Source organism: Archocentrus centrarchus, chromosome 16 (assembly GCF_007364275.1).
Source record: "Archocentrus centrarchus isolate MPI-CPG fArcCen1 chromosome 16, fArcCen1, whole genome shotgun sequence".
Classification (NCBI taxonomy): domain Eukaryota; kingdom Metazoa; phylum Chordata; class Actinopteri; order Cichliformes; family Cichlidae; genus Archocentrus; species Archocentrus centrarchus.
In genome coordinates this window covers 36,892,116-36,919,888 of record NC_044361.1, presented here as the reverse complement: position 1 = coordinate 36,919,888, position 27,773 = coordinate 36,892,116, and the positions used below count along the sequence as shown (strand labels likewise).

Here is a 27,773-nt window from a genome sequence, read left to right as displayed (position 1 = left end):
CTCCCTGAGCCAGGTTTCTTCCTGTTAAAAGGGAATTTTTCCTTCCCACTGTCACCAAGTGCTTGCTCATAGGGGGTCGTTTTGACTGTTGGGTTTTCTCTGTATTATTTGTAGGGTCTGTACCCACAATACAAAGTGCCTTGAGGCGACTGTTTGTTGTGATATAAATAAAACTGAATTGAATTGAACTTTGGTAAGGCTAAATCTGTTTTAAACTTGTGGTAGCCAAAGAAGACAGAGTGAGTTCATAGCATAAGCTTAGATAAATGTGCCCATTCCTCACACCTCTGACTGCAGTTGTTGTCAGTGCTGCTGGTCAAAATCTGAAATAATGCTACTGATATTACTGATTATTGTTATACGCTGTGTGTGTGTGTGTGTGGGGGGGGGGGGGGGGGGGGGGGGTGAGAGAGAGAGAGAGTATCTATTGATGTAAACTGTGGAATCACACAAATTATTTTAAAATTCAAATTGGTAATACTAGTGTGTATTTTACAGTGATCTTTAAAAAAATTATTTAAATAAAAATGTTACAAAGTTGAAAAGATGAGTTTCCTTTCTTGTTAAAATGAACGGGCGGCTATTTGTGTGTTGATTTGAGTATTCACTCCGCCCGCCCGGGCTGCCAGGTTTAGACCAATTGAGGCGTCTGTAGCCACGGAGGAAGTCGCGGAGGTTGGAGGCGAAGCGGAAGCTGTAGACTCGGGAGGTGTTTGTTGTGGAGGAGCTGATTTTGTACTTCGTTAGACGCTGTTCAGACTCGCAGCTGTGTTTCTGTGAGTTTCAAGATGCCTTCGTTTAGCTCGTTGGGACATACTCTGACCACTTCGTTGCTCGTTGCCGCCGTCTTTCTCTGTGTTAGCTTTGTTACCCGGGGACAGTGCCAGACAACTTCGCCGCCGACAATTCGTAAGTATCGGTTAGTTTTCAGCAGCAGCCCGGCTGTTTTTACAGCGGTCTGAGTTAATTATATTTTTGAGGCAGTTCATAAGTGTGCCAGCTCAGTAGTCAGGGAAATGCTGTAAATGCGTCACAGCTCTGTGAGTTGGAGCGCAGCTTTCTGTTGACCTCCTGCCGCTGCTTCACGGTACTTATGTGGCGTTTCTGTCTCTTTCAGCCTGCGCCGCCAATAAAAACTGCGACACATGTGTCCCACACGCCAAGGTAAGCTTGTCGGAAGTAACGTGGGTGTTCTTTTCTGCACCTTTGGTCCAGAGTGTCAGACTCCAGTCGTACAGTTAAGCGGGGCTTTTATGGTACCGTGCTTCTGTCTTCGTACTGTATTCGCTGCTGTCCGCAGGCCCAGGCAGACAAGCGCTCAGCTCGCTGTTTTAACAGGGCCGAGGTTTAAAATCCGCTGCCTACATTCACGAATAAGCATCACCTATAACCCGATATACTTTGCATGCACTTTGATTTGGTAACTTTAAATTATAAATGTGCTGCTTTGATATTTTCTCTATAAAACGTCGCAGTCACTTTCCTGAAGTTCATGTTGATCAGCATTAAGTCTGATTCAGGAAACTGCAAAAACTAGCGACAATAAAAAAGCAAACTAGGATTCGTTATGAGAAATAAGCGAACTTAAGCTTGTTTGCGTGTTTAAAGTGCGGCAGAGATGAACCCGTAAGCTGCGGTGGAAGGACAAAGTATGCGGAACATTTCTGGGTTATCATAGAGCCACACACCTGGATGTATGTTTCTCATTTTTTATTAGATGTAATGGTTTTATGACACAGTACCTACAAAAAAAAAGCGTTTTTACAAAATGAAACCAAGTTAGCAAATCTGCTGTCAGACTAATTAAAACTAGATGAAGTGTGACCTTATGGGTCAATGCAGATATTTAAGAAAACGGGTTGATGACACATTATTTTTGTTTATTTCCATTTTTGTGACACAGAAATATGAACCATAGGTCTTCTCAGCCTTTCACTGTACATTTTATGTTAAGATTTCACAAATTTCACTTTTCTGATGAGTATCTAATCAATAGCAACTTTTATTATTAATTAGTATCTGAGTATCAATTTTTTAAACAATGAACCTAATCAACAGGGCCAATATTGGCTAAATATCAGTATCAGCTGATATCTGGCAGATATGGAGTGCTGCAGTGTTGATGATGATGTTGTTTTCCCATCCTGGATAGTATTGAAGTCTGTAGCTCAATGAAAAAAAAGAAACAAATGGGATTTTCCCCACATTGTTTGTTTTTAATTTATCACAGAAAATAAACATAAATGGCATCTGGGTGGCTTAGTGGTTAAGCCGGCGACCACATACACACGCCGCGTTGCGGTGCGGGCGGCGCAGGTTCGCGTCCCGGCCCGGCGCCGATTTGCCTGCGAGTCTTCCCCTGTATCTTTCCCCCATTTCCTGTCTCTCTCCACTGTCACGAAAAGCCGCTGTGGCCAAAAATGGAGAAAGAAAATAAACATAAATACATGTTTATGATACTTCGGAACTTTGTTCAACAACATGAGTGCCACAAAATGACTCATTTTTATGATGCTTGAAGTATAAATTAGGTCAGCTCAAGTAAAACATCAACATTATGCTATAAATAAACCACACCCTTTTCACTGGACTTTAAGGTCATCACCACTAAATTCTGTGTTTGGTGTGGTGAAGTTTGCTCTTTTAACGGCTTCATCAGCAGTGTGGAACAACATATGCAAATGTATAAGGCTTGTGTTCACTGCACACTCTATTTCAGGTGTCTAAAAATCCCAAAATAAAAAACCCACAGGCTCCAAAGTGAGGGAACCTGTAGTTCACATTGCTGACTAATTTCTGGGATTTTAGGGCTCATTCCAGAGGCAACTATTACAGTCAGTAGAATCATAACTTGCATGTATGTGTTGTGTGTCTGTTACAGTGTCTGTGGTGCTTTGCCACCAACAACTGCACAGAGTACCCAGTGAGCTGGTTGCTGCCTCCGGCTACACTATGCCCACTGTCCCAGGCCCGCTGGGGAGTGTGCTGGAGTAAGTCCATCAGTCTTATTATTATGATGTTAACGATGGTGGCTTCTTTTCACATTTGACTGTCACTTCACACACACACACACACACAGTTTTGTGTATAAGGGGGAACTGATATGAGGAAGCTGATGTTCAGTATGCTGCAAATGTAATACTTGTGTGTAATAAGAAAAAGTGAGGGAAAAAATATATATGGTATGAAACCATAAAACCAAAAGATCTTCATTAAAGAAACATATTATATGTACAGGTGCAAGACCTGAAGCAACCTCCGTCTGTACCTTAACGAGTGTTTAGGTATGCAGTTATGTGAAAGTAGGCACCAAAACTTTCTGTTCCTCTCACTTCATGTCACTTCAGTTATAGTAAGTGCATTTAAAGGTCCGACACCTCATTCTTGCCTTACACCACCTGCTTCCTCTCTTGTTTCTTTAGAAAACAAACTGTAGTTGACAAGAGCTGTTAATCAATGTCTCTCTGATTACCAAAAATTGTCAGTAGGTGCAGACACCAAAATCAGTGGTGGACAGGGACTGTCCCCAAATGTCCCGATCAGAACGTGTAAGCAGCCACACCTAAGTGATACATGTAGCGGCAGGATATTCAGGATGTGGATGGACCTACTTGATTTGAATGTTCAGTCTCTTAAATCACCTTCCTTAACTTCAGCAGGTCAACTTAATCATGTCTTTGTGTCTGAATCCATTGGCCTTCATATACTAATATCTGCATGAAAACACTCTTACCCTGTATAAAAAACGAGTTCAGTTCCAAACTCACCATCAGACAGACACATGCCCACCAGCCAGTTTTGATCTTACTGCTATGCATATGTTAGTAGACATATTCTAAATCATTAGGCTCATGTTGTCTGCCTGCAGTCTTGTGTACTATCTGTATACAGCCACACCCCCATTTCTGTATATAAGGAAACACATTTACCTGGAGGTGAAATGGAGAGAGCAGTAATGACAGTTTAAGAGAGAAGTCTGCACAGCTAATAGGAGAAGGTCTGACTGGAGAAACTTAAATAATAATCTCCAAGGAGGAAGCCAGAACACAGGTGGCTTTCCAAAGTGTTCCAAAGGGAGTGACAACTATTTTTTTTTTTTAATTAATAAATAAATAAAAGTTATGCTTGGGCTGGAATAATGGGTGCTGAATATCATTGCTCATTGACTCGTTGCTCAGTCAGATAAATAAAACTTTTTATTTTATAACATAAAGAAATGCTTTCTTTTTCAGGTCATCTGTATTCTTTTTTCACCAAATATTTATTATTGTAATTCCCCACGTGGCTGTTATATTTTTTGTTGGAAATACCTCTATAAATACAGAAGGCAAATAATTAGCAATTGTTTAAAATGTGTCAACCAGCTCCTAAACTACAGAGAACGGTTCTCTGCATCTCTCAGCTGGTGATGTGTCATCAGGGGTGGAGAGCCTCTGTCCAATCAGCTGCTACTCAAAGACACCACAGATGATGTGCAGCAGTGAGTTTCTCTGTCTGTCCTGACTCTGCACACTAAGACAAAGTAGTTCAGCCATGGCTGTTCACAAAAATGGCAGCAAATGTTCTCAAAATATCTGTTATTAAACATCTGTTAACTAGCAGGATGAAAACAGTTTTAACTTACAAGCACATTATTACACACACTGTATATTTTAATTGAGAGTAAAAAAATAAGAGGAAGGGGTAAGAGGGCAGGACAGACATAAAATCCAGCAGAAATGCTGGGATGTCAAACAAAGGTGATGAGCTCAGGTGGTATAACAACGGCACAGAAAGAGAAGGCGTATTTATTGCCCATCTGTCTTTTAACTCTCACTGTAAATAGTCTTATCTGTAAACTTCAGATACAACATGGTTGAATTGGAATGTTATAATTTGACTGTGGTTGCCTTACAACAGTACACTCTAAACCCCACCCTGTAACTTCAGGTGTGCCTCAAGGCTCTGTCCTGGGACCCCTCTTTTTCATCACTTACCTTCTTCCCCTTGGCAATATCTTCCACAGATTCAACATCCATTTCCATTGCTTTGCGGATGACGCTCAGTTCTACTGATCCTCCAAACCTGACTCTTCCCTCCCACCCTCTTCCCTCACCACCTGCTTATCTGAAATCAAATCCTGGTTCACCTCAAACTTCCTCAAATTAAACAGCAACAAATCTGAGTTTCTCCTTGTCGGAACAAATCCACCTTATCTAAAGTTGGCAGTTTTTCCTTCTCAATCAACAGCTCCTCAGTTTCCCCCTCTCCTCAGGTTAAGTGCCTGGGGGTCATCCTTGACAACACTTTTCCGCTCTCATATCAATAATATTACCCAGTCTGCATATTTCCACCTACGAAACATAAGTTCACAGGATGAGCGGCCAACATGTGCCACAAGGCTGAAATGCAGCAGCTGGGGTCAAGTCCGATCTGAGGCCTTTGCTCCCTGTCTTCCCCCTCTCTCTCCGCTTTCCTGTCCACTCGCCATTACTCTGATATCCTATAAAGGCAAGAGTCCCAAAAATATGAAGTTTTTAGGAAAAAAAAGAATAAACCCTTAAACACTCACATCTAAACAACTCAGTCATACAGTGTGTAGTAGACGTTAGTTGGTGTTTCAGTCTCCGAAATCTACAACAATGCACACAAAGCCATGCAAAATTGTGTCTTATGTTGATACTATGAATATTTATGGGTGAAAGTATATAAGGCAGTCAAAATTAGGAGCATGTTATTTATTTATTTATTTTTGTCCACTATTTTGTTGTCTTTTTAACATTCACAATCACTGAAGCTCTGTTAAAAACACTCACTCCAAGATCACAGGCTAAAGCCAAAAATTTGGCTTTTTTTTTCAGCACAGTTTTTACAAACAGTGTCATGGGATACTGTGTGTCATAGTGTCATTAGCAAAACTGCACAAATTTAATGTCTGAGACAGAGTGACTGAAAAAAGTTTGGTTACCCTCAGTATTGGAGTTATTTTTGATCATTTGCTGGAGAAATCTTCAAAAGGTGCATTTTGGGTAAACCTGTAGTCATATGTTGCGTAGGTGGTTGGTCAGAATAATCCTTTATATCTACCAGGCTCATCCCACACCTGTGACTCCTTCTGGGTCAAAACTATTTTCTAAAAGTCAGCAACACTTGCCAAAACACTAAATTTGATTCCATTTATTCCAAGCATTAAAACCATGATAACGTGGTTGAGTGAGCACATGTACAAAGGTGTGCTCTTGCAAGTTTAACATTGACCTTCACCTGCTGATGTCATAAGTCCAATGCCAGGTCTTGTTAGTGGTGATGTAATGAAAAAGGTTTTTCCCAGCTGGTCATCATGGACGTAGCTGGTGAAGTTCCTGGCCCTGTAGAAATCTGACAGTGGAAGCACACTGGCAGTGCACACTGACGTAAGGAAAACTCAGTCTGACCCAAAGTTGTCTGCTAGTGCTAATAGTAATTGAGGTGATAGCGATCGGTTCTGAATCTTTTCAAAGTTTTTAGTTAGTGGAGGATCTTGCAGCAAGACTGTTTAGATGTCTAGATTCAGAAAAAATTATTTAAGTGAAGGTTCAAGGGTCCCCTGATCCAGCAATAACTAAGCTTTATCTAAAAGGAAAGTTTTAAGTCTGAGTTCAGTACACCATTATCCCGCATGAGAGTGGTGTATGAATGTGTTAGTAGCTGATAAACTGACTGTGGTTGCAGGCTCTGCAGTAGAAAGTCAGTTTCCACATGGTTAAGTCCTGTGTGATGTCTTAGTTGCGTTTTCTCTAGAAAAGGAAGTGTGGTTTCATCTTGCAGTGTAATAGCTTGCTGAAGCCAGCAGGTGGTGTCATTGACAAACGTGGAGTGGAGTAGAGTGGAGGAAGAGAATGAGACACCCAAGGTTTCTGGTTACCTTTATTATATGATCTTATGAGAATATCCTTTTGTTAAAAATGAATCATTTCTCTTTTTTTCAAGTGAACTTTGAAGCCCTGATCATTGCCATGGCTGTGTTGGGTGGAGCCATTCTCATCGGCATTGTCGTCTGCTGCTGCTGCTGCTGCTGCTGCCACAAGAGCCGCCCATCAAGGTAACATTACATGTCACAGGCATAATATTAGCCTGAGTAATTTGAGTTTTAGAAAGATGTTTCAGATACATGAAAGCACTTAATATCATTACAAAAGGTTCAGCGTAGCACTTTTTACCAAAGCCTCACATAGGCTGAACAAGTTGGATTGGATGTTACAGTTGCACCCCTACGGTTGTGTGCACATTCTTATGGCAGAAAACAGCAAACGAAACAAAACCAGCAATGAGCACTCATCAGAATAAATTGATTTAGAAATTATGAGCATTCCATGTCTGGCTTTCCCAATATGAAATATTTAACACATGAAAACGGCTAAGTCTGCAGTGTAGTTAACAAAATAAATGACAGCTGTAACTGCACAGCTGCAGTTTCAGGAGGCTTTTTAGTAGGCGCCATCAGAGACCAGAGATAAAGGGATGCTGAGCAGCTAGGCCTGTGATGTCATCAAAAGCATATTTGATCGAAACTAGCATCCACCATATTTATTTGTCTGCTCAGTGCTGTCAAACGCCGGTGTTTAGAATTAACACATAAGAGCTGCAACTCTCAACAAAGTAAACAATTAATCTGGGTCATATTTTTTTCCTTTTCTGTTTCCAAAGGAATCGAAAAGAATTGAGATGCTTAGGGGAATACGAAAATAAGGGAAAAAGTGTTAATGATCTGAAACTGACAATTGAAGAAGTGTGTGGGGCAATGTTTTGAGGTGCAGTGACCCTACACTGTAGAAAGGAGTGTCAATTACAATTTCCATAACACATAATATAACGTGCTCCAAATAAATTAATAAAATAATAAATTAAACCATGGTAGACGGATTCAGCATATTTAGACATTGATTCATTATTAACTGACCTCTGATTGGCGTAACCGGAGGACGCCTGCTGGAATACAATCAGCTATGGTTGCTGGTGTCGCTAGCTTCACGTTTCTCAAAACAGTGTCGCTAATAACCAGAGTTTGTTACTCGGTGGGTGTGTCACCGGTGGGGGCTTCCGATTAGGTCTTTGCTTTCTCACTGTCACTCTTCTCTCTGAGTTGGCCCGATTTCCTGGATGTTCGGGACAATGTGCTGGGGGAGAGCTAACCGTCTGCTAATGGTCCGCACCAACTGCAGGGGCGTGGCTAGCTACAGGATTTTAATCGTGTTTCTCGTTTTGTTCCACTGACCCTTCCTGCATTCATTATCAGATTGAACTCTATGTTTCACTGTTCACATTATTCACTCTCAGTGACTCACAGCATTGATTGTTCACCTCTCTATTTATAGGAAATTGATGAAATCTGTACTTCTGACCTGTCCTGGGGTCAGTGGAAGTCTTACTGTTATCGCTGCAGTTGATAACACAGCAAAATCGAGCACATTTGGTGGTCATTCTTGCAGAGATTTTGCGAGGCTTAGTTTTAAACTGGATGTTTTTAAAATTGTGTTCCTTTCTTTTTTTTTTAATGTATGTTTTAATACACAGTTCTTGTCGGCTGTGGTTGTGTTAAAGTGTATAAGTAAAGACAGTATGGGAGATTCAGGAAACTTTTGGACACTCGATACAAAACACACTGAGCCTAACACCACACAACAGACAAATACAAATGGTGGCCTTGGAAGTTACATAATTTTCTGGGGCCCCATTGAAATGCGAGTTGCCCAGCCTCCCTTTATCTCTGTCTCTGGGAGCCATGTTAGCAAAAGTAGCTTGTAAACAAACCAGATTACTCATGTAGTATCTCTTAGTATTTTTGCAAGCATGCAATGAATGATAGTTTTTATTTAAATAAATAAATATTTATCTTCAACACCCACAAATGATGATTCTTTAGCTCTTGGATCCAGTGACCCATTTATGCAGGACTGTGCTGTGCACTGAAACTCTGCAGCTCCTTTGAATCTGGGCTACGTGAATTCTCTCACTGTTGTTCCTGTAGCGTGTGTGTGTGTGTGTGTGTGTGTGTGTGTGTGTGTGTGTGTGTGTGTGTGTGTGTGTGTGTGTGTGTGTGTGTGTGTGTGTGTGTGTGTTGGAGTGGAATGAAAATGTCATGTCAGTCAATCAGCTGCAGGCTGGCCTGTCAAAAATGGGAGCAAAGCTCACATCTAATAGTATTATGTACACAGGTATTCATTTAATATGAATAGTTACGTTTTCTTGTTTCTTGGCTTGACTGCAGGCAATTTTATTTTCCCACCTTCTGTTTATTTGTCTTCCTTTGTATTAAGCAGTTTCATTATGGAACATGAACCAAAACACTCGCTGCACTCAGTTCATGAGTAGGGTATAAATCATACATGGAATTTGAATCAGTTACCCTAAAGCAAAGGTGATAGTTTGTCGCTGCATGCCATTTTTCGCATCTGCACTGTGTTTTTGTTGTTTTCTGGTTCATGTGATTCTGACACTGCCTTCATGTCTCCTTCCATCTTCAGGCTTGACAGAGAAGAGGAGAGATCTGCCAGAAGGAGAGAGGAAATCAAACAGCGTGCTGAAGAACGGTAAGACCGTGACTCCAGGTCTCAGTTGGAACAGGTTGGAAATGTCAGCAGCAGATCAGAACGCTGTTTGCTTCAATAACGGCTTCACACAGCAGCTGGTTTTTCTGCATTTAACTTGAAACTGATCTTTGGTCATTTCATCTCTGGGTCAAAGGAACACTACTTGTGATGTGACTGAATTGATTTTAACTCCATATGAGCAGAATATTTACGCATACAGTGTATCACAAAAGTGAGTACACCCCTCACATTTCTGCAGATATTTAAGTATATCTTTTCATGGGACAACACTGACAAAATGACACTTTGACACAATGAAAAGTAGTCTGTGTGCAGCTTATATAACAGTGTAAATTTATTCTTCCCTCAAAATAACTCAATATACAGCCATTACTGTCTAAACCAGCGGCAACAAAAGTGAGTACACCCCTAAGCGGCTACACTCGTAAATGTCCAACTTGAGCACTGCTTGTCATTTCCCCTCCAAAATGTCATGTGACTCATTAGTGTTGCTAGGTCTCAGGTGTGCATAGGGAGCAGGTGTGTTCAATTTTGTAGTACAGCTCTCACACTCTCTCAAAGTGGTTACTGAAAGTTCCAACATGGCAAAGAACTCTCTGAGGATCTTAAAACACGAATTGTTGCGCTACATGAAGACCGTTATATAAGCTGCACACAGACTACTTTTCATTGTGTCAAAGTGTCATTTTGTCAGTGTCCCATGAAAAGATATACTTAAATATATGCAGACATGTGAGGGGTGTACTCACTTCTGTGATACACTGTATACTCATAAAGTTCTATGTGCATGTTTAGAAGTTACAGTGTTATGTTTTCCTTCACCTGGCTGCAGTGCTTCTGTCCTTTCTCAGATTGCATGCAGTGTTTTCCTAACACATACTTTACTTTGCAGGGTTGGCCAGGTGTAGTCACCCTTAGTCCTGGGTACCCCAAGTACCCCTAACTTAAGTTTGGCTTTTTGAAAAAGAAGCAAACCAAAACACAACTCATTCATTTAAAAACCTTGGACATTTTTTGCCCAAAAAAACTCCCTCAAAAATCTTCTCATCTTCTGTGATGATTTATACCCACAGGGTCAACAGCCCACAGCATATGTGGCAACCTGTTTAAGTACTTGTAAATTTTTATATTCATCAAAGAGCAACCCCACCCATGATTCAGTAATTGATCCCCTCCCACCCTTACCTGTTTTTTCTGCTTTAATGAGTAGAGTCTACATGCATCCATGGTCTTTGTTCTCTATGGGTGATGCATTTAAAACCAGTTCTGCATAGAAGAACGAAGATGTCACCCAGTCAAAAGCTGGTCACTGACTGATACCAGCTGCTTTTCAAGTGGGAACAGAGAACTGCCGGAGAAGCAAAAGTTTAAGGTTTTGTTCAGCTCTTTGTCATTTGCACTTGGCAGAGAAAATAAATTCAGGAGCTACATAAAAATATATTCAAGTTTTAGTGTGAAGGGCTGAAATGGAGAGAATTTGCACTGATGAATGTGGTTGTCAGTCATTTAGGGGTATGTTGTGACCAAGATTTGAGCTGTTTTATTTATTTTGTGTTTTATTTACTAAATTTTCCCCTTAAAGTTATGTGGTTTGTGACATTTGACTAATTTCCTTTTAAAAATGTTTCATTTTCATAGATTCTGCTAACTGAAATTAAAACATGGACTCTTTTAAGTAATCTTAATATTAATATAAATATATACTTTAATTCATTCCAATTTTCATATCAATTTCCAGTGACACAATATGTTTGACTAAAGCTTGGAAATAAATGTATATATTAGGTGTTTCATATCAAGTTCAAAGTCTCAGAACAAGAACACAAACTAAGGATCTAATGCTCTTCTGTCAGTGAGGTGGGTGGCATTGGCTTTCAGCATATCCCAGTAGGAATTTCATACAATTTTTCCTAACACGGAAAAGTTCGTCACCCCCCAGAAAGGGCCCATTGTATGTTTGGGAATCAAGCAACTGGTGTCCATCCAGCTTCATCAAGTCCATGTCCCAAAGGGGGAACTCAGTGTTCCTCTGCTCTGATCCCAGAACACCAGTTGGATTGTCGAAGCTGGGCAGCTGCTTCTTGGTAATGTGGTCATAAATAGATTGGTTTACATCTTGTGGACTGTCAAAGAAACAGAATCATCCAGCAGTCAGCAGACCCGAAGGCTTCCCTTTTCCTGCACCTCATAAATGTTTCAGCTCCTCTTTCTGTTTAGTTCCTTTACTTCCACTGCATTCTTCCTATCAGGATAGCTGGCTGATAGGTTTGTGAGCAGGGCAGTCGTGCAGAAAGATAGTAGCTCTCCGTGTGCCTCGTGTGTTTGAGAAAGAATGAATTATCCAACCCCTCTGAGCTTTGCTCTTGTGCCACAGAATTGAGTCAGGGTTTCCTGCAGTGAGCATGATCAGATCTCTGAAGTTGGAGTGCAGTGACCTACATAGATGCAGTTCATGTTGTCAACAGGACATTCAGAATAGATTGGACCCATCCTGAGAAAGACTAGTGCCTTTAGACAGTGCTGACCGGCACCCTGAGAGCCAGCTCGAAGCACAGAGCCGTCATTATCCGAGCACAGGCAGGGTGGGGAATCATCAGCTCTTTCTATAGAGATTTGACCCACTCAGCTTTTTCACTGCTCATTGATATGCTGTGTTTATAGCTGACATTGGAGAAAAAAAATCTTAATGACAGGACAGGGTATAAATTTTATATTTAATATTGCACATGCTGCTTTGGCAGGAGAAGAACCTGAGAATTTTACAATTTTTTATTGGATTTAATGCTTAAATAATAGAGAAAACTAAATTTACAGAGTCTCTGTGAAAACCTAGTTAATGAGATTATTTTAATGAGTACCTCTTGGCATCAGCCTGTTTAAGCAGTCTGCATCTCCATGTAACAGAGACCTTTGGAAAATCTGAGTGACCGCTCATATTATGTTAAGACCCTAACTGAACAAAAATGTTTCACTTTGTTTAGTCATATGTCTAAGAAAGTCTAGGAGCTCAAATCTGTTCCTGCTGGGTGGAATCTGGTTCAGATGTCAAAAAGCCACAAAAGTCAACCTACTGTGTGATTTGGACATTTTTAGAAGTTCATTGTAATCCACAGAAAAGATAGCTGGGTATCAAGTTTGATGCATGTATGACAATAATAAAGACTGAATCAGGGCCAAAATTCACAGCTGTTTACAGCTCCATCGTTATTGCCTCCCTGCTTCTTGGCTCAGCCATGAGAACAGCTGGAAGAAGCATCATTCAGACAAGCTTCTGCTGCCACAACACAACTAGATTTTCTTGTTTGTTGGACATCTTGATTTGCTTGTTTGAATTTTGTTTAGTTTGTTTTGTGTGTTTTGACCCTTTGTTTGATCAAACACCCAGGGTAGTGAAACTGTGGTGCTTACATTCACAGATTTGGCCACTTGCACTGGACGGTCCTCCAGAATGGTTTAATTCCTGTCATGTTTTTCATGAGAAGAAGGATAATAAAGCTTTTTGAATCCTTTGAAAGTTTGAGCACAGCTTAAAGGTGTGTTCAGCTCTGAAATGTCCTTGTGGTTATCCCCTGTATATATGAAGTTATCAGGCATCAGAAATTATGACAAGAAAGTAAATGGCTAATGTGAAAAGTTCTCTGAGATTCGTGGCTCCTTACTGTATTGGTTTAGACATTCACCTAACAAGCCAAAGATCCCTGGTTTGATTCCAGGAGGAGACACAGATCCCATTGAAGTTGTGTTAGGAAGGCCATTCAACATAAAAATCTGCCAAATCAAATGTGCAGAGCTACCTGCTGTAGCGACCCTTTGTGAGTCAGGGAGCTGTCAAAAGTAGGGGTGTGTGTGTGTGTGTGTTCTTAGCTTGTGCTCTGCCAATAATATCTGCAAGTTAAAATAAGCCTTAACTTTTAAACTGAGCTTGAGTGATTGAATACGTTTCAGTGAGCATTCCCTGTTTTTCTTTAAATCATTGACATCACTCAGCCCATCTTTGCCTTGCTGTCAGTCCGCTGTCTGAATAAATTTTGCTGACTTGAATCCTGAGAGGAACGTCACCATCAGAACACCGCTGTTTGTTTATAGTTCTTATTTATTCTTTCTTTGGTTCTACCTTACTTTTTTTAAACCATATTGCGATCTCTTCAGTGCCACTAATACCCATACATGTTTAATGGCAATAAAGGCAGCACAAGTAGCAGCTAGGTTACAGAATGAGACCTATAATATCCATTTAATAAAGGATCAGTGTTATTCTCACAAAAGAGAGACCTTGCACCAGGAAGCTGAACCTTTAGCCAAGTTCAAGACTCCATCCTTTGCTCATGTTTTTTCAACTTTCCTTTTTTCCCCTCTTTCTTGCCTCCCAACTTGTTGAATACAGCCATGTTTATGTGGAGGGAATGTGAACATGTCAGGCAGTGAAAGCACACAAGCCATTGGCAGGGCTTAGGGGGACAGCTGGCAGGGAGCGCTCAGCCAGCCTGATTGCTCACAGATCACTACCTGGCAATAATGCAGCGACTGCCTTACACGAGTGTCTTTGTGCTAAGATGAAGTGAATTGATGCCTGTGGAGTTCCACTACATAAAACCTGCTCCCAGGCCTTTGCAGCTCCTCAGAGAAGAGCATTACAGTTACTCTGTGAGTCACTGTCAACTAAAATGGCGCAACTAATCTGCAAGGAGTGCAGACTGTTGCATTTTCATACTTGCTAAACTGATCATCATGCCCCTTAGTGATATTTTGTTCAAATGATACAGTAAATAATAAGTATTTGGTAGTATTTGGAATTGATGGTGCAATAGGAGCCCATATATCATACAGGAGTGTCTGCAGTATTGTGCTATTGTGCAGCTTAGATGTTTTCTCTTTCTGGTCAAAGTAGAAGTGCTTGAAATGTTTACTCTATAAATGTGGGCTTATGTATGCATCTGTAAAAAGGTTAGCAAAGCTTTTGGAATTGCCATGATTGGTTCCCTGTAAAATGTGGTCTTTAGAATGTGCTTTTTCATTTTCACCTGTACTCAGCCCCCTCTTTTTTACCCTTGTGGAAGCACTCAGCAGCAATGTAGGTAACTGGGCAAGTAGTCAGTCCTATTCTATCTAAACAGGAAGAGAGCCAAAGCCAAAACTTACAGCAAGTACAGAATCACCAAAAGTGACCAAATAATTTTGAAAAACTTAAACTTTCCAAGTTGTCTGCAAGTCATGTGCAAAGTTTCACAACAGCACAGCTTCATCACCAGCTCAACCCAGAGTGTCTGTTACCCTTCAGAACACTGAACTAATACCATTTTTATCTGTGACTGCTACAGTCCAGTAAACACATGCTGCATAACCATACATGGTAACAGTAGACTGGGGCATGCGACACTGCAACAACACCAATTATTCAAATGTAGTGGTTTAGACATTCACCTAACAAGCCAAAGATCACTACATAAAGTGCAATTAAAAAGTACCTGCCCCCTGATTGGTTGGTTGATTTTTTTTTTTTTTTTTTTTTTGGTCACATTTATATGTTTCAAAGCATTAGATAAAGATAACCTGAGTAAATCCAACATGCTGTTTATAAATGATATTTCATTTAGTAAGGGGGGGGAAGTTTGGGTAGCTTTTTTTTTCTTTAATAAATAAGATCATCATTTAAAAACTGCATTTTGGATTTTTTTTTTTTGAATATCTGAATATCTTGGTTTAATATTAAAAGTTGTTTGATCTTAAAGCGGTCCAGCTGTTTCTTTGGTGTCCTGTATTCAGGACTCATCTCCTTACAGATCATGTCTGTGTTGTAAACATTAATTTCCATTCTGTTTCATTACAATTTGGATACAGAATCAGAATCAGCATACCTCCACTTAGTTAGAGGCACCACTTAGGTGCCTCAGCACCTCGAGAGCACTGCCCTTCTCTGTATATGAGTGACAGGTACTAAAGAAAGACTTTTCAGACCTGTTGAGTAACTTCCTCTTCTGTTTTTTTTCCTCTTTTTTACAGGAAGGTGGAGAGAAAGGCACGCCACGATGAAATCAGGAGGAAGTATGGTGTGTATAGACTCTGCTCTGCAGTGTATTAACATATGGACTCTAGCGCAGTCTCTTTGATCAAAGTGTAGGAGACTGTTTCCAGCTCTCCCTGTGATGTATGCCCGAGGCAAGGTGAACACAGAACTGCTGTAAAGTGTCTAGCTCTGTGTTCTGTTCATGTCACCATTGTCTCTGATGGATACTGAATTGTTTTAAAATCTTCCAGTGTCATTGACTTTGATTTCCATATCCTGTGCCAGTGATGCATTATTCAACAGTATATGCTTTGTCCCCAAGCAAGGCAACTCAGGTCTCGTACACTGTAGGTTACACAACTGTCTGCTTAATTCAGATTAAACATAATTAGGATTTCAATTATAAAACTCTGTAGATAACTCAGTTCTTAGCACTTGTGGCTACCCCTAGAGCGACAGTCCCTCAATTTATGTATTTGTTTTTATATATAAAACAAATACATAATAAATATATATATATATATATATATATATATATATATATATATATATATATATATAATATAAAAAAATCTGCCTCATGTTTGTTTCCACATTTTGATGTCATTGTGTTTCCACATTTTGGCATGTAAACTTAGTATTTTGTTATATTATTGTCTTATTGTCACTGAAAGAAGTAACCTTCTAAATATAAATGAGTTATCCATTTAAGTATCCGGAAACTGCCATCAAAGTATAGAGGCATTCAACATTTGCACTCTTAACATCATGCAGTACTTTTGCTTTATATTTCTCATTTCCAGTCAGTGCATTGATTCTGATAGTGATGCATCTCTCTGCCCTCTGCTGTGCTTTATAACTTTAGGGAAATGGATGGTAAGGATTGGCCTCCGTTAGATAAAGAAGGTTGATAAAGATGGACTCATACATTCTTTGCTGTTGATGTGGGAGAAACTGAGGTGTGTGTGTGTCTCCAGGCAGCATCGCTGTAGTAAGATGTCAGGTTATATGGGTTTAGTGTATGGACATGACAGAGTGATGGATGGTGGCCTGCTGCTCTCATTAGTTTCCTTACACGGGGGCTTTTACAGAGGCTGCTCTCCTTTCCTTTGGTCTGGTGGATTCTGTAAAACTCTAGTCCACATCCTCCAGCTCATCACCTGTGGTCATGAGCTGTGGGAAGTGACAGAAAGAAGGAGGTTGGATACAAATGGCAGAAATCAGCTTCCTCTGTAGGTGGGTTAGACTCAGCTTTTAGACAGAGAGCCGCTGATCCTTCGACCTGAAAGGAACCAGCTGAGGCAGTTCGGGCATCTGATCTGGATATGTAGAGGGCACCTAGGGGTCTAACCATGGACCTGTTCCAGGCAGGCACAACTGGAAGGAAACTCTGGATTAGAACCAGAATTCACTGGAGAGATTAAATATACTGCCTGGCCTGGGAGGAGCTTATTTTCTTGAGGTTCAGCTGAAGATTCCCTGAGGGTGGGCCAGTAGGTTATTCAGCAAAAAGCAACATAACTTCTTGTCAACAGCAGTTGAAAATATCCCAGTAAGGCAGCATAACTGTTAATTTTCCCCTGCACTCTGTCGTAGCTCATGCTTTGAGTTTGTATGGCTGCTATTTTGGCCAGGTCTCTCTTGTAAATGAGATTGCGATCTCAGTGGGACTTGATGGTAAAATAAAGGTAGTAATAATAATAATAAATATAGCCTCTAAAAACTAGAAATTTAATTCTACAGTATATACATGAATCAGCATTAACTAATGTAGGGTTTTTCCTGTAGAGGTATTTTGGTTTAAGCCTCAAGTAAAAAGTAGCAGTTTTTTTTAATGAGTATCTGCAGATCATATCTGCTGTAACCAAACAGTTTTGGTTCAAAAGACCTTGTATGACCAATAGTATTTTGAATATTGATAGCTTCTACTAGAAGAGTGTGAGATGGTCTGGCAGATGGGTGTTATACTGGGCCACTGTGGAAAAGAGAGCTGAGAAGGAAGGCGAAGCTTTCAGCTCAGCATTCAGTCGATGTTCCGACCATCACCTGTGGTCATGAGCTGTGGGAAGTGACAGAAAGAAGGAGGTTGGATACAAATGGCAGAAATCAGCTTCCTCTGTAGGTGGGCTAGACTCAGCTTTTAGAGAGAGAGCCGCTGATCCTTCGACCTGAAAGGAACCAGCTGAAGTAGTTCGGGCATCTGATCAGGATATGTAGAGGGCACCTAGGGGTCTAACCATGGACCTGTTCCAGGCAGGCGCAACTGGAAGGAAACTCTGGATTAGACCCAGAATTCACTGGAGAGATTAAATATACTGCCTGGCCTGGGAGGAGCTGGAAACATTGCGGGGGAAGCATACATCTGTAAGACCCTGGTTAGCTGGCTGCCACCATGATTCCACTTTATTTATGGATGGATGGATTCTTCTGTCCTTGTTTTTAACATGTTACAGCAGAGACCGCTCTCAAGTGCTTGAGACATGATGCTTATGTGCTAAAATCAAAGTGGAGAAATTGATTCTTTTTTTCTTCTTCTTCTTCTTTCAATTCTAGTGAAAATATGATTAGAATCAGACTTGACTTTAAAAAAAAAAAAAAAAGCCCTCTCCCTATATAATCAGATCTTCTCATTACCTTCAACTTTATAGATGGCAATTGGTCACAAGTGGGTATTCCTGGCTTTGGGTGGGTAGGTAATGGTATGAACCCCATCAAACAGTCATATGAAAGTTGAATCAGGTTTTGTTTGTTATAATCATTCCTCCTCTTCATAGCGGCCATTAAAAAAAAAAAAAATCCCTCCTCCTGCTTGTACATTTGGTAATGGGGAAGAAAATATATGGTCGTTGGCCATGGACATATTCTAAAAGTTTATGTAGAGTTAGAAAGCAAAGAGAACATTTCCAGCTAAAGACTGTAACTCCATACCAGCGCAAGAAACAGGAAGTCAGACTGCTGAGTTGGGTTATTTAGGATGGGGGTGGGGGTGTTTTAAAGGTCAGTAGGAGCAGTGGGAATGAATACAGGCTGCAAAAACACTCTTAAATCTGTGGAGCTACAGAATGTCAAAATAGCAGAACCTCTTAATCTTTTTAAATCATGTATGAAATAAAATCTTCACATTTATACATTTTTATAAATCTCCATCAGATTACATTATTAACCCAGAATATATTACAAAATAATAGTGGCCGTAATATGTTTGAACATTTAGGATTTTTAAACAAATTGATGAGTTTTTGGTAGCGTGGTTCAGTAGGAGAGGGCTCATACACTGAAATTGTTGAGGTTCCTTTCAGCAGGCAGAGTTTGTTATTAATATTTTAACTGCTGTTGGTTAATCATTTTCTTGATTAATAGTTGCCGCGTGAGTGTCCCTTTAAATGTCTTTTGATCTGTGATGTTGTGAAAAGTTGAGGCATTGCAGAACACACACAGTAAAGGTTAAAACTCCAGTAACACTTTTCTAGTTTGACCTGCACATTTCAGTTTCAGGGTTTGGGGTGCATTGATCCAGCTTATTCCACTTCTATACAAGTACTGCTCAGAAATCAGAGTTAAATAAATAAGCTGTGATCTTCACTCATAGCCTGGCAGTCATTTGTTGATGTGGAAGGCAACAGCAGGCTTGACTCAAATATTGCTTTTCAGAGTTAAAACAAAAGGTAAAAAATAAATGTATTTAAAAATATAGATTTATTATTAAACTAACAAGACCAGGGCTGAGATAAATAAACTAAAAAGTAAGAAAATGTCTTTATTATTGAGCCTATTTATGTGCACTGAGCTCATGTAGATGAGTGTGCAGGCCGTTCCTCCCAATCACGCCCCTCCAGGTCGCACTGTCAACACAGCAACTCCAAAAAGGGTGGGTACTCTGAACTGTCATTCGGCGTATAAGTGCCAACAACAGTCAGGACCCATTCCCCGGCCCAAAGGCGCAGGGAAGCAAACTTCTTGTCTACCGGTGAAAACGCTGATGTACAGGCAGCAAGCTGTGGGGATACAAGAATACCTACCCCACCTCTCACCAGGGGCAACTCCAGACTGTAACAGAGTCCAGCTCCTCTCCAGGAGACTGGTTCCATAGCCCAGGCCATGTGTTGAGGTGAGCCTGACTACATATATAGCCGGTATCTCTCAACCTCACACACTAGCTCAGGCTCCTTCCCCACCAGAGAGGTGACATTCCATGTCCCAGTAGCCAGTCTTGATAGTTGGGGATTGGTCTGCCCCTGGCCATCGCCCGACACACTGCATCCAACCCCTACGACACCTCCTGCGGGTGGTGGGCCTACAGGAGGGCAGGCCCATGTCATCTCTTTGAGCTGTGCCTGGCAGGGCACCACGGGCTAATGACCGGCCACCAGACGCTCTCCCTCAAGCTCCCTCCCCAGGCCTGGCTCCAGGGTGGGGCCCCGGTACCCATATCCTGGGCAGGGTAAACAGTTCCCTTGTTGCCATTTCCATAGGGGTCTTCTGAATCGCACTTTGTCTGGCCCCTCACCCAGGACCAATTTGCCATGGGGAGACCCTACCAGGGGGACAAGCCCCCAGGCAACATAGCTCCTGGGATCACTGGGATGCACAAACTCCTCCACCACGATAAGGTCGTGATTCATCCTCATAAAACGCACTATGAAAAACATTAAGTCAACATAAAGTGATGATGTAATGAGGTCCTGATGTTTCCTAAGAAAAGGAAGAAGCAGAGATTCTGGGTTCATCAAACTCATAAAAAGCAGCAGCTGGGAGAGTTTCATGGTTTGATCCCAGAGCTGAAGCCTATGATACTTCAGGATGTCAGTGGCAATTTCAGCTCTTGTTGGCAGAGTTGGGGTCACATCTGAGGCAGAGAATTATATCAGAGAGCTGAATGACCCAGAGCAGCGTGTAGCTGTGGGTCTGAGGTAACATTGTATTATTTTACAGTTCCTACATCACTGTTTATTCAGTGTATCAATATCACATTTGCTTGCGAAAGTCAGAAAAATCTAACTTGAGCCAAAAAAATAAATGCCACAAATTCATCCTGTGAAATGATATGGTCGGTGTCAATAGCTCCATTAAGAATAGACGAGTCCGAAAAATATTTCTAATGCATGAAACACAAAATTTACACCCCCAGTGTGTAAAGGCTTTTCGACAGGCACGGGAACCAGTGAAGATGTGGGTTTAATTTTAGCAGTAACACCTCACAAGACCAAGACAAGACATGCATCAAGAATGATTCATAGATGGCTCTAATGGAGAGAATCCACCCATTTTTCAAAATAAAATGTTTTTTCAGTGCAGCCCGGTACCAAATGACCTATGGGCCAGTACCTGGGGATATCTGATTTAAATTGCATGGGAAATGGTGGTCTTAACCTGTTAACTGGCTGCTTCAAAATCAACAAAAACTCCTGAAAATCATATCTAAATTAAATCAGGTGCTGTTCCTGAACTCTTTGGAGTACATGCAAAAGGTTAGTCTCTTTGTGAAGAAGACAAGCTATATTTTTCATTTTTGCAGTCAAAAATGCTGTAACTGTGATGACTATGTTGCTATTAAGTTTTGAACACAGAAAAATTAGACAATTTTTGCCTCGCCTAGATTTTTCCTGTTTGTTTTTATGTAACTACACACTGACTGTAGAAGGTATGGACTAGAAAATATGATGCTGTAGAATTAAGTCTTGTCTACATGCATTTCAAATTTTATCAAGATAGCACAAAAAGTTACTGTTTTGTAAAGGGTTTTGTATGTTGATCTCCAGGCGTGGGTCTCACATGTGCCATTTGGAGGCACCAAATGGCACATGTGAGCCAGCCTTTGATATGCAAACTTCAAATGGCTGTAACTCCTCAATGCTTCAACATACAGTCATCAATGAGGGCTCTTATGAAAGATACTACCCTGAGGAATCCTCTGCTATACACAAATTTACTGATAGTACAAATTAATGATAATTATAGACATATAAATAAGATGTTGCCCTAATTTGTAAAAGAAGGAAAATGTTAGGCCTTCACAGACCCAAAATAAATAAATTTGTATATTGCTCAAAAGTTACAGTAAATGTAAACACTACATATTCACATAAAATAAAAAACCACAATCCTCCCAATAGTCCTTCTCTGATACACAACTTACAACCTCCTCCCAAACAATTACCCCCACCCCCACAAACACAAAGCAGCTTCCACAAAGCCCACCACAAAGCATAAAGCTTTTTGTAAAACTTTAGACACTTACTGGTCAAAAAAAGATCTGAGTCTCAATAGAACACGCACATCCACAGTAAAGGGTGTAGGAAAAAAGAAGAATCAATGGAAAACAGAATTCAGCACACCAGAGCGCTCCTTGAAAAATATTTAATCTAAACAGACCTTACAAAGAAGTGACGTTTCGGGCCAACGTGCCCTTCTTCAGACTGCAGAAGAAGAACATGTTGGCCCAAAACGTTTGGGAAGATTGTGGTTTAGATTAAATATTTTTCAAGGAGCGTTCTGGTGTGCGGAATTCTGTTTTCCACAAAAAAAGCTCTGAGCCATTGTTCTCCTCATCCTGCTGTTATAAACGTAATAAAGACCCCTGTGAAAGCCTTATCAAGACCTATAACACACCTTCCCTGCCCCCAAACACTGCTCTTGTAAATTACCATATGTAAAACACATACACACACACACACACACACACACACAATATAAGTGGCGTAACACCAGCGTACAGTGATATTTTCTAATGGTGCATGTCAAGCTCACCATTACGTACATATTTACATCTAAACAGCATATAAAACGAGGACGAGGTGAGAATAAAAGTTACACATACCATGAATTGCCTTCTGAGTAACAGCTGTTCGTTTGTGGGATTCTGCAGTGATAAACCCGGTCGAATCAGTGATGAAATCCTCAAATAATAATCCACTCTCGTGAGTTATTTAGTCACTTTGTTGAATAAATATAGCCTGTTTTTGATGCATTCTGACAATCCGTCGGTGAGAAAAATTATTATAAATACTGTTCACATGCAACGGCACACACACTCTTACTTCCTGCTCAGTTTCACGCACAGAGAACGCACTGACTATGCAGGGAGTTTGTGGATTCATGTATAAACAAACCCCATAGTGCCATATACCCATGTGTCAGGAATTTTATTGGCTATACAGCTGTGGTTTGGGATTTTGGGTCAAAGTTGATCAATCAGAACAATTGGAGAACATTTGGGGCATGTCCAGAGAAGTCACATGACGCTGTCTGCTTATTATTGGCTCTTATTATTATTGGCTGCTTCCTCAGAGATGCTTTGGAAAATGTGGGGCAGAACTTGACTCGTGAGATTGTTTTCATTTTGTCTCCACTTTCTCTCTGCCCAGGTCTGATCGGTGATGCGGACCACCCATACAGCAAGTTTGAGAATGAGTAAAGCAGCTGCGCTGGAGGACTTCCACAGGCAGCTCACAGAGCTCCTCTCTGTCTTTGCTTTGAGCCTGGAGTGATGCCCTTTCCTCTCGCAGAGTGCTGCAGAGCAGCAGCTGTCCTTTGATTCAACTCGGACAACAAGCTCCATATCAAACCTGAATGAAGGAATTCTGAGTCCGTTTATCCTTCTGATTCTCTGAGGACACAGTGAATTGTGTTTAATGGTTCAGTCTTGTTTTTAAACTTCCTGCAAAATTATTTTTTCTCTCTCTTTAAATATTCTACTCATATCAATCCTTGCACTTTGTATATACATTATTGATTACACCGTGATGATTGTACCATAGATGTGTTCCTATTCATTAATAAACCTCTTAAAACAGTTTTTCGTGTATTTATTAGGAATTGTTGTGTGAAGACAGGGCATCGAAAGACTTCTGAGTGCATAAAGTTAGAGCATAAAGCGCTGAATGTAGACAGGGCCATCTTACTGCAAATACAGCACAAGATGGTGGTCACGGTGACCTTTTGATTAAAGAACATCATTTGGAAGGAAAGATAGGAGAACCATGGTGCTCCAGATGAGACTGCACTCACTAGTCTGCTTAATAATGGGAAACTAGAATGTCTCAAAGCTGGTAATTTAAGGTATGAGATGGAAAATGTGGCACCAATTTATGATGACTAAATTACAGACTGTGTCATTTAGTCATCACAGATCATCAGTTCATCATTTGTTTAATGCTCAGGTAATGTATTGTTTTAAGCTATGGGATGGCATTACCTCCTTTCACAAAGAATGGTGTGCAAAGCTTACCAAAAGGAGGTAATGAATGAAGCAAACTTACTTAAAAATTTTTTTAGAGCTTTTATTTCAGCTGTCATGCAGATACTTCACTTAAGCTGCATTTCCATTAGTATCTACTCAGCGCAACGCAACTCGACTGCGTGGTTTGAAGGTGTTTCCATTAGTACCTGGTACCAGGTACTTTTTTAGTACTCACTCAGCCGGGGTTCCAAGCGATCTGAAAAAGTGACGCAGAAGAACAGCATGCCACTGATTGGCCAGGGAGTGTCATCACTAGCAGAGTCATGAGAGCAACTCCTTCACCAGACTCAAGCATGACATTTTTAAAACCCGACAGCAAGAAACTGGAGGTATGCAAAGTACAGGTTGAATGCCCACACCGACAGTTTGCAGAGGTAGTTTTGCAACATGAGCGCCATCCGAAACACACACACAGGGGTGGCTGTAGCTCAGTAGGTAGAGCAGGTCACCTACTGATCAGAAGGTCAGCGGTTCGATTCCTGGCTACTCCAGGCTACATGCCAATGTATCCTTGGGCAAGATACTTAACCCCAAGTTGCTCTCCGACCGTCCCGTCGGAGTATGAATGTGTGTGAATGATAGTTAATTAAAAAAGCGCTTAGCAAACATGGAAGTGCTTGTATGAATGGGAGTGCATGGGTGAATGTAAACATGTTGTAATAGCGCTTTGAGTGCTCTGACTGAGTAGAAAAGCGCTATATAAGAACTAGTCCATTTACACACAGCATACATATTTTAACCCTATACTGACGGGCGATTGGTGCTGAAGCACTATTACCTGCCCCTATAAGTGTTCGGTGGTATAGGGTTATATTTAATGATAACCTTCATCCATTAAAACATTGTACAGGGGACTTATGCATGATGATGATATTAAACTGGCACTAACTATGCTAGCTTGCCTCTATCTCATCCATTGTTGTGTTGTGTTTTGAGCCGCATACAAATTACATAAAGACACTACTGCCCGCGCTGCTATATTGACTCCACCCACACTGAGGTGGTCCTCAATTGCAATGGAAACAACACGACCACAGTGAGTCGAGTGCTGAGTGGTTACTTATGGAAATGCAGCTTTGGAGTCCATCTTAGATTTGCTGCTGCAATTCTGCAGTTTCCCTATGGGGATAAATGTGTACACTGCTCAAAAAAATTAAAGGAACACTTATTAATCTCTAGTTTTACATTTGGCTAGGGTCAGTGTCACTACTGGTAGGATGAGGTGATACCTGGACCCTACAGAAGTTGCACAAGTAGTCCAGCTCCTCCAGGATGGCACATCAATATATGCCAAAGCCAGAAGGTTTGCTGTGTCCCTCAGTACAGTCTCAAGAGCATGGAAGAAATTCCAGGAGACAGGCAGTTACTCTAGAAGAGTTGGACATGACCATACAGCATCCTTAACCCATCAGTAGGACCAGTATCTTCTCCTTTGTGCAGGAGGAAGAGAAACGTACGATACTGTTGACCATAGCATTTTATTACAGAGTTTAGAGCATGCCAAAGGTATTAAAGGCACTGCACTGCAGTTGTTTGAATGAAATCTATCCAATAGACTCCAAATTGTTCATGTAAATGGGGAGTCTTCTTCCCACACTAAGGTTAATTATGGAGTTCCACAGGGTTCTGTGCTAGGACCAATTCTATTTACATTATACATGCTTCTCTTAGGCAGTAGTATTAAAAAGCATCGTATACATTTTCACTTATGCATATGATATCCAGCTTTATCTATCCATCAAGCAGTGGCAGTTTCTGATATGGGCGACATGGGCAGCTGCCCAGGGCGGCTTTTTATCTACGGCGCCATGATCGCCCCCCTCCTCCCAATGCATTGCGATCGCCACAGCAGGGCCTACTGCACTACTCCACTTGTGGGATAATGGGCGCCTTCTGCCTGCTGTGTGGTGCATGTAGCTTTCTGCCGTGGTTTGACAGACAGGTTGTAACAGAAGGAAAGGGGCAGGCGGGGGATTCTCTCGTCTTGGTAGCTGAGCCTAGAATGAATCTGTGCATCTAATAAAATTAGATGCACACAATTGATAGAACACAAAGCACATTTCATTTATAATACTGTAAATATGGTCATTAATTCACAGTATTTGTGTGAACCTGAATCCTCATGAAAAAAAAAATAACACAAATACGAATCTAGATGGTTCGGACAAATGTTGGTGGATGGCGCAGTGTTGCCAGATTGGGCAGCTTGTGAACACATTGGGCTGGAAAATTATATAGATATATCTATATAATTATAAAATTATAGATATATAATTTTCCAATAAAAATTTCCTAAAAACTTACCAAATATCATGAAAAGCAGCCAAAATTTTAACATCTCACCCAAAGATGTGTATATTTAAATATATATCACACCTGGTGCTATTAACATGAGTTTTAATGGAGGTTTTGTTGTGTTGGGTTGGCAACTGTCAGTCAGATCTGGCAACCCTGGGGATGGGCAGCGGTGATAACCTATTCCGCTTCAGTGCAAATTACGGAAGATGGAAAGGAAAACATCAAAGCTATCAGGTGCAAGTGTGCAGTTTAGGAAAAAGAGAAAAGAAGAAGAGGAGAAACAAGCAAAAGATAAAGGTAAGAAGAAGCTGTCTAATATTTCAGTTTCTTCCATGTTTTTTCAAATAAAAATTTAAAAGAAATTTTGGGTGTGCCTGTGATGGTGGGGGGACCTTCTGTTAAAACCTGCCTGTCAGACCATGACAGAAAGCTACATGCACCAAATAGGCTCGGACCGCCACGGCCATCAAGCCATATGGCACACATCAATTATTTAAACTGCAGGAATATCTTAAAGACATATAGGCCTGGATGGCCTCTAATTTCCTGCTTCTAAATTTAGATAAAACTGAAGTTATTGTACTCTGTCCCACAAATCTTAGAAAGATGGCATCAAACCAGATACTTACTCTGGATGGCATTACCTTGGCCTTCAGTAACACTGAGAAATGTTGGAGTCATTTTTGACCAGGATATGTAAATGGACTAGTTCTTATATAGCGCTTTTCTACTCTGTTTGAGCACTCAAAGCGCTTATACAACATGTTTACATTTACCCCATTCACACCCATTCATACAAGCACTTCCATGATTAACTAAGCTAAATGCTTTTTTAATATCTAACATTCACACACACTCCAATGCTTGCATCAGAGAGCAACTTGGGGTTAAGTATCTTGCCATGCATTGGCATGCAGCGTGGAGTAGCCACGAATCAAACTACCAACCTTCCAATCAGTAGGTGACCTGCTCTACCTCCTGAGCTACAGCCAATCATTCAATGCACATATTAAACAAATATGTAGGACTGTATTTTTGCATTTGCGCAAAGTTTTAAAATTTAGAAACATCCTGTCTCAGCGTGATACTGAAACGCTAATTCATGCATTTGTTACTTCGTTGTTGGAATTGTATTGGGCAGGTGATGAGCAGTGCCGCTTAGAATTAACGCCAAAAAGTTCAATCTGCGTCTCATCAGACCAGAGAATCTTATTTCTCATAGTCTGGGAGTCCTTCATGTGTTTTTTGGCAAACTCTGTGCAGGCTTTCATATTTCTTGCACTGAGGAGAGGCTTCCATTGGGCCGCTCTGCCATAAAGCCCCGACTGGTGGAGGGCTGCAGTGATAGTTGACTTTGTGGATCTTTCTTCCATCTCCCTACTGCATCTCTGGGGCTCAGCCTCAGTGATCTTTGGGTTCTTCTTTACCTCTTTCACCAAGGCTCTTCTTCCACGATTGCTCAGTTTGGCTGGATGGCCAGGTCTAGGAAGACTTCTGGTCCTCCCAAACTTCTTCCATTTAAGCATTATAGAGGCCACTGTGCTCTTAGGAACCTTGAGTGCTGCAGAAATTCTTTTATAACCTTGGCCAGGTCTGTGCCTTGCCACAATTCTGTCTCAGTTCCTTGGGCAGTTCCTTCAACCTCATGATTCTCATTTGCTTT

The 27,773-nt window shown here is 40.9% G+C and overlaps 1 protein-coding gene across 1 annotated transcript; it reads left to right on the top strand.

The window, feature by feature from the left end:
- The first annotated feature begins 630 nt into the window (after window positions 1-630).
- On the top strand, window positions 631-23,366 carry LOC115794901 (pituitary tumor-transforming gene 1 protein-interacting protein). The gene is made up of 7 exons (XM_030750594.1): window positions 631-909; window positions 1,118-1,164; window positions 2,882-2,990; window positions 6,949-7,060; window positions 9,483-9,548; window positions 15,570-15,616; window positions 22,938-23,366. The coding sequence occupies exons 1-7, from the start codon at window positions 789-791 to the stop codon at window positions 22,985-22,987; spliced, it is 552 nt and encodes a 183-aa protein (XP_030606454.1). The 5' UTR covers window positions 631-788; the 3' UTR covers window positions 22,988-23,366.
- The last annotated feature ends 4,407 nt before the right edge of the window (window positions 23,367-27,773 follow it).

Bases quoted from the DNA above. Each gene is read 5' to 3' on its own strand.
- LOC115794901 (XM_030750594.1), top strand. From the start codon at position 789: ATGCCTTCGTTTAGCTCGTTGGGACATACTCTGACCACTTCGTTGCTC. The intron at 1,165-2,881 runs GTAAGCTTGTCG...TGTCTGTTACAG, and splicing joins CATGTGTCCCACACGCCAAG to TGTCTGTGGTGCTTTGCCAC. The intron at 15,617-22,937 runs GTGTGTATAGAC...CTCTCTGCCCAG, and splicing joins TGAAATCAGGAGGAAGTATG to GTCTGATCGGTGATGCGGAC.